Source organism: Glandiceps talaboti, chromosome 20 (genome assembly GCF_964340395.1).
Source record: "Glandiceps talaboti chromosome 20, keGlaTala1.1, whole genome shotgun sequence".
Lineage (NCBI taxonomy): Eukaryota > Metazoa > Hemichordata > Enteropneusta > Spengelidae > Glandiceps > Glandiceps talaboti.
In genome coordinates, this window is record NC_135568.1 from 2452501 (window position 1) to 2460398 (window position 7898).

The 7898-nt window shown below is 35.3% G+C and overlaps 1 protein-coding gene across 4 annotated transcripts in view; it reads left to right on the forward strand.

Moving 5' to 3' along the window:
• The window catches only part of LOC144450695 (uncharacterized), a 62193-nt gene extending 57034 nt beyond the window's left edge, over nucleotides 1-5159 (forward strand). For all 4 annotated transcript variants that reach the window (XM_078141354.1, XM_078141357.1, XM_078141356.1 and 1 more), the window contains 2 exons: nucleotides 2-174; nucleotides 917-5159. In XM_078141354.1, the coding sequence (XP_077997480.1) occupies nucleotides 2-174; nucleotides 917-1308 (565 nt within the window). In that variant the 3' untranslated portion in view covers nucleotides 1309-5159. The remainder of the gene's footprint in view (nucleotide 1; nucleotides 175-916) is intronic.
• The last annotated feature ends 2739 nt before the right edge of the window (nucleotides 5160-7898 follow it).

Genomic DNA, 7898 nt, shown 5'->3' on the forward strand with positions numbered 1-7898 from the left:
GGTTAAGAAAGGAAAGAGAAGAAGCAGAGAGGAGGAAACTTGAAGAGGATGAGGTAGAACGAGAAAGATTACAAAGAATCCGTGAAGAGAGAGAGAGAAGAGAGAAAGAAGAGTACAAACGTAAGATGGAAGAGTTAATGAGGAAAGTGAAAGAAGAGGAAGAAAGAAAACGATGTAAGTAATTCAGTATTTTTATGAAGTTATTATTATGATGATGTCCCATGATGGTTATGTCTTTATTCATCAACTGGAGGTGGATGGAAAAAGAGGGAGAGGGCGACCAAAGCTGACATGGAAGAGTATGGTGGAAGGACAATGTAAACAGATTGGATTAAACATCAATGACTATGGAAACATGGAAAGAAGGACATTCGGTGACCTCCCGCCAGGGGGAAGAAATCAACTTTAATTAATGATGATGATTAATATGTGCATTAGAAAATACAAGTCTAGAACTATTGCTGTTATTTTACACACATAAACATGAGTCTGTAAAATCTCTTCAAGTCAATAAGACAGAATTTGGGGTCAGCATACAAATGTTAATAATAGAGTTCATAATAAAATCAAAATTAAGCCAGTTTAGAATCCAATATGGCCACTGAATCCAATATGGCCACTGAATCCAATATGGCCACTGAATACAATATAGCACTGAATCCAATATGTTTACTGAATCCAAATATGGCCACCGAATACTATGTTTTAAAAATGTTTGGAAAAATAAAAGTTTGTCAACTTCCTTTAAAACAAGATGGTGAACCTAAAATTTCTTTTCAAAAGAATAAACTTTCATTTGTCGAACTTTGAGAGATTTTATAAACTTTAATTTTAAATGAAATTGTTCCGTGAGTCTCATTTTACTTGAAGTGTTCCATAAATGACAATCTCTTTCCATATTCTTCTATCTGCGCAGTGGAGGACGAACGTCTGAGAGCTGAAGAAGCAGAAAGGCTACGTATTGAACAAGAAATGTTGGCTGAAATGGAAGAAGCAGAAAGATTAGAATATGAACGCAGGAAGGCCGAGGAAGAAGCTGAACGCTTGAAACGTGAGGAAGAGGACCGAATACGTCGTGAGCATGAAGCTAAACTAAGACAGGAAGAAGCTGAAAGGCTTGCCAGAGAATTAGCAAAGAAACAGAAAGAATTAGAGGCTAGATTAATGTTTAATCGAAGTCTGCAATCAGAAGCACATGGACTAGATCACACTCAAGACATTAATCCTGCATTTACATGGTCATACTTTGAACTATTACAATATCTTGGAATCGAAATACCAGAAGCTCTTAAGCACAAAGATTTCTAAATCTTATCTTTAATGGAGTGTGTGTGCACTGACCAAGACACAAAGTTACCTTGCAACCAGCTTTATTTCAGCATTATATTACTGACAACAAGTGATAGCCTAATTCAGTTGCCATCACAACATTACATTTAATACTCAGTGTCTCTATTAAAGGGGGACAAGAAAGGAAAATTTACACACATGTATTGTACTACCATCCGTCCAAATTGTAGGATTTACCATGTAGGAAATTGTACATTTTATCAGATATTATCCACACATTTACTACTCTTTTGAAAATCTTTCAGGAAAAATATTTATAATGATTTGACAACATTGCGTATTCTGCTTCAATGGCACTTCTATTGAATTGATAAAGGTTTGACTCACATATCATTCATGTTGTTAAATGTACAAAAGTAGTAGATAATAAAGTCTCCCAAAAAAATGTTAAAATAAATGTTAAAATAAATGTTCTGCACAGAAATTTAGCGATTGATATGCGCAGAAATTGGCAAGTGCTGTCAAATCATTATTTCAGATTTCTTAGTAATTGTTGCATTTCTCGCAAATGTTATTTTTGTAATGTAATGAAACCTCACAAATACAAGGCTATTTGATGCATGTTTACATTGATTATGCAAATATGAAAATTCACAAATATGAAATTTTGATTTTTTATGCAAATTATGGGTATATTTGTAAATAAGTGCTCCTTATATTGCTTTGATATGCAAAAGCTGATTCATACTCTGTATGGTACTTGTACAAAGTGGAAATTCTACGTACAGCAGTGCTTCTAAATAATTATGCAAATATGTAAAAAAATTATCATTTTTATATAGATTATGCAAATCAAGAATGTACTTTTCGTTGATAATTTTATCAAATTTCTGTGAAACTTGCATCATTATACGGAGTAAAGAAGGGTTAAAAATTCAAAATAACATTGGAAATTGATTTCAAACAAATGAGTGTTGCCAGACTTCTTCTGCTTGCAAGAATTAGCTGTAAGTCTTTGTTATTTCTTTTCCATAAATGTCTTTATAAATGTCTTCAAAGAAATGCTAATGTAGACATTGTTTAGAGTTTGTCATTAGATACCATAATAGTGTCTAACTATATGTCTTCTTAGTTTGTACCAAGTATTACATTACACAATTAGTATCCAGAAATACATATATAGTAAGATATAGTAAGAAACAATTCGGACATGAAAACAGCGATGGAATAAATATAGCGTTGACTTTGCCTATTCTTGAGAATCAGGAGTAATACAAGTTTCATGCCAAGATGTAATTGTTGTTGGTAATTGATCGCTGTAAAAACACCATCCAAACCAGTTGTGTTTATTGATAGTTTATAAGTTCTTTGAGTGTCCAGTTATGATGTAGACAACTAACTGTATGAGTAACTTTTACAGATGTGTACAGGCTAATAGGAGTATCAAGAAAATCTAAATATGGTATATCCGTTGAAGTTTGTCTATCGGTGATCTTGTTTTAATATTGGATTTTATCTTTGTATGAAGTCATTCCTTAGCACATTTTGTACAGGTAAATTCAGCGCCATTCATTCCACAGTTGTGTCTTTGCATGAAATTTTTCCTAAGTTAGCACACTTTATACAACCAAGTCAACATATTCATTCCAAATATTGTCAGATGTATACCTGACAATGTTTCCAATCCTTGCAGCTTTACACCAGTCTTGCCATGTGTATTTACAAGTCGCAACTCCAAACTCGATATAAAATACACTCCCAGTTTAAATTTCAACTTACATTTAATGACTTTCGCCTACTGGACAGGAAGGACGAATATTTTATGAATTATGTGTCGTCTTTGAGGAATGATTCACCATATTTGTGTAGTTACTACTCCATACTGCTTCATTATTTGTGTTAACAACTGACATGTCTTATTGTGTAGTTAGACATTAAGTTATGAACATAACATAAAGTTTGTTACCATGGAAACATTTCAATGAAAACGGTAGATTGCACTGCAATAGTGTATCACTCTTCAAATGAAAATTGAAGTGATAAAAGTGAAGTGATATAATTGGGGCAATGTTTCATGAATATAATAACCATCTGAGTAACACTTAATAGAGAACCGACAGTAATGTCATTGGTACAATACTTCATTAATATGCTAATGACCATGTGAGTAACTCATGTCAGAGGACAAGTGATGGGATATGATTGGTGCAGTTATTCATGATTATGCAAATGAACTCAAAATGACAGGGCAAATGCTGTCATGCAATTGGTGCAGTATTTTATGAATATGTTAATGAACATTGTCATTGAAGTCACACCATTTAGAGATGATGTAAATTGATTATGTTGAGTGAAATAATGATCAAATGTTGAATTAGCATAATATTCTCAGTACATCCTAATATGGCTAGGACCTGGTCATGTAAACTGGCAGCCAATCACAGCAAGAGATGTGAAATGAACAAAGTTACGCTTCATTGTAAATGTTTTGTACAAGCTTTCCGCACTACAGAAATGGCAAGCCTGCATTGTATTCTAATTGATAAACTTACTACTTCAGTCAACAATTATTGAAATGAGGGGCCTTTCGGCAATCTCAAAGAAATGTTTGTGATAGAGAACAAGAAAAAAAAATGAAATGTACATGATATGGACAGCATATAATCATCCATATGTACATGATAGATGACAAACTTATGTTCTCTAAAAAGATTAGCGATATTTATGTTTTTGTGTTCAGTGAATCATTTTTCTTTTTTTTGTGAAACAATGTATAATCATGAACTTGGACAATCCCACCTTAGAGCACAATCAGATTTTTCAATTGCTGAAAAAAAAAACAATTGAAAAATAAATGGTGTTCTGCTCCCATTTCAGTGTGTTTAGAGTGTAAACAATTTTTCAAACTCTTGATTCTGTAAGAATACTAACAGTGCCTTCTCTTATGCAACACGAGTGAACATTTGAATATAAACATTTCACACCTGGTACTTTTCAGGTATATGCAAATTACAATTACAGATGTACATGGCATTGTTTTTGCAGAATTTTACTGTAGCACCAAGATACTATGAAGCAGCTGTGAGTTACTTGAAACACCATTTATCTGGAATTTCATTATTTATTTTGATTTTACTAGACACGCCATAGCTTTAATAATATCAGGTTGTAATAAAATTTGGTCAACTAAACAAAATAATTTATGCTTTAATCAGGTTGGTGTAAGTGTTTTCAAGTTTTATAATATGTATGGATACAGCTTCACTTCATACAAGTTGATATACAGCACTTGACCTGATATATGTTATGGTGGCTAGACTTTGTTTTTCATCACTTTTCCTTTTCAAAAAACTTTCAAAAGTTATAAGCCATGATTTTAACAAATAGGATGACCCCTTTTGAAGATAAGTTGATTTCATTTAACTTGACGATGTGTACACAATACTGTTTTAGTATTGTGATAATTGTAAATCTTATACACATTTTTGGAAAATGTAAAATAAATTTGTCATGTTCAAAATGGTAACAGTGAAGATACATTACTGGAATCTGGTTTTTGAAGCAACTACGTAGCTTTCATCCAAGTCACTCAGACATCATTAGTATAATGAAATACTAGATTTCAATAAGGTAACTTCACTATATTACTACCATTTCAAATGGAGTCATGTATTAAATTTCTATTCTACTATGTACAAAGTGTGTACATATTTCAGATTTGGAAAATAACTTTGAGAGTGAAAAGGAGATATTGGTTTGCATTATGTAGTCCACACAAACAGCATATCACATGATCTATATGTATATTATGGGATATTTTCCGTCCAAAATTGATTATTTCTGTGTCTTGACCTTCAAATGTCTCAAACGTTTTGTGTAAGTGTTTCAATAAATATAGTGTACAGAACATTGTTTGTGCATTAATGGCTTTGATTAGTCAGTCAGTCAGTGTAAGGTTACTGGTCACTAGCTGAAAGGAAAGTCTGTGAGTGTGTGTGTGTGTGTGTGTGTGTGTGTGTGTGTGTGTGTGTGTGTGTGTGTGTGGATGGATGGATGGATGGATGGATGGATGTGTACGGAAGGTCAAATGTCAATGTCTTAATTGAAAGATTGTACCTGATAATCGGGGGTTAGACACTTGAATGGAGTCTATGTGTTACAGTTTTTGAGTTATGCCAAAAAATCGATTTTTAACTAAAAATATAAGGATGCAGATGCACGAACATGTAGCCGTGATATATAGATGGCGCCCTCATTATTTTTATATTTTATGCTTTTGTTTTCTATTACTTCATGTATACATCCCACTGTAAGTTTGGTGTCGATGTGGAAAGCAAAGACCGATGGTTCCCGAAGAGCAAATCACGGTTTTCTCGGTAACCTTCGGTGTATGTTTGAACAATAGAAACCCTTGCAAACTACCAAAGACGATTGCAGAGCTTATAAGCCCCGTATGAACACATCGGAACCATACCCATCACCTCTAGGCTCCTGTCTTGCCTGTGGTGCTAACAGATACCCATAATTTTCTATTTCATCGCCTCATGAATAAAAAAAATCAGACTGTCTTAAAATCTTCTCACGATTAGACTCTGACCAATGCGTGAGGGCGCCCATTACAACATACTATACTGACCGGACCGGGCCGGGATGGGTTGATTCTGGTATCACCTGTTGCTATTGGCAAAACAAAGAAACCGACATTTTTCACCTCTTGCGTAATAAGTCGTTTTCCCTGTGCCCATGACCCAGGCCAATAATATGTTAGAAGTTTTTAATACAGAAACATACAATTTAGAATTGATTTTTGATAATTTAAGGTTAATATATATCTGTGATGGGAAATTATTCAACGAAATACAAATATGAATGTAAGGTAGATGGCAGTATACATCATGAAAGCCAATTTCTAAAACTTTCAGACGGTTGGCCATGATGAGGCGCCCTCACGCATCGATCTCTGATCGAGTTGTGACAAGTTTAATAAGGAATTCTGATTTTTTTTATTCATGAGGCGATGAAACATAAAATTACGGGTATCCGTTAGCACCACAGACAAGATAAAAGCCTAGAGGTGATGGGTATGGTTTCGATGTGTTAATAGGTGGCTTATAAGCTCTGTAACCGTCTCTGGAAGTTTGTAAGGCTTTCTATTGTTCAAACGTACGCCGAAGGTTACCGAGAAAACCGTGATTTGCTCTTCGGGAATCATCGGTCTTTGCTTTCCACAGCTGCACCATACAAAGAAGCAAAGACCGATGGTTCCCGAAGAGCAAATCACGGTTTTCTCGGTAACCTTCGGCGTACGTTTGAACAATAGAAAGCGTCAAAAACTTCCAGAGACGATTACAGAGCTTATAAGCCCCCTATTAACACATCGGAACCATACCCATCACCTCTAGGCTTCTATCTTGCCTGTGGTGCTCACTGATTCCCGTAATTTTCTGTTTCATCGCCTCATGAATAAAAAAAATCAGAATGTCTTAAAATCTTCTCATGATTAGACTCTGACCAATGTGTGAGGGCGCCCATTACAACATACTATACTGACCGGACCGGGCCGGGATGGGTTGATTCTGGTATCACCTGTTGCTATTGGCAAAACAAAGAAACTCACATTTTTCACCTCTTACGTAATAAGTCGTTTTAACTGTGCCCATGACCCAGGCCAATAATATGTTAGAAGTTTTTGATACAGAAACATACAATTTAGAATTGATTTTTGATAATTTAAGGTTAATATATATCTGTGATGGGAAATTATTCAACGAAATACAAATATGAATGTAAGGTAGATGGCAGTATACATCATGAAAGCCAATTTCTAAAACTTTCAGACGGTTGGCCATGATGAGGCGCCCTCACGCATCGATCTCTGATCGAGTTGTGACAAGTTTAATAAGGAATTCTGATTTTTTTTATTCATGAGGCCATGAAACATAAAATTACGGGTATCCGTTAGCACCACAGGCAAGATAAAAGCCTAGAGGTGATGGGTATGGTTTCGATGTGTTAATAGGTGGCTTATAAGCTCTGTAACCGTCTCTGGAAGTTTGTAAGGCTTTCTATTGTTCAAACGTACGCCGAAGGTTACCGAGAAAACCGTGATTTGCTCTTCGGGAATCATCGGTCTTTGCTTTCCACAGCTGCACCATACAAAGAAGCAAAGACCGATGGTTCCCGAAGAGCAAATCACGGTTTTCTCGGTAACCTTCGGCGTACGTTTGAACAATAGAAAGCGTCGAAAACTTCCAGAGACGATTACAGAGCTTATAAGCCCCCTATTAACACATCGGAACCATACCCATCACCTCTAGGCTCCTGTCTTGCCTGTGGTGCTAACGGATACCCGTAATTTTCTATTTCATCGCCTCATGAATAAAAAAAATCAGACTGTCTTAAAATCTTCTCATGATTAGACTCTGACCAATGCGTGAGGGCGCCCATTACAACATACTATACTGACCGGACCGGGCCGGGATGGGTTGATTCTGGTATCACCTGTTGCTATTGGCAAAACAAAGAAACTCACATTTTTCACCTCTTACGTAATAAGTCGTTTTAACTGTGCCCATGACCCAGGCCAATAATATGTTAGAAGTTTTTGA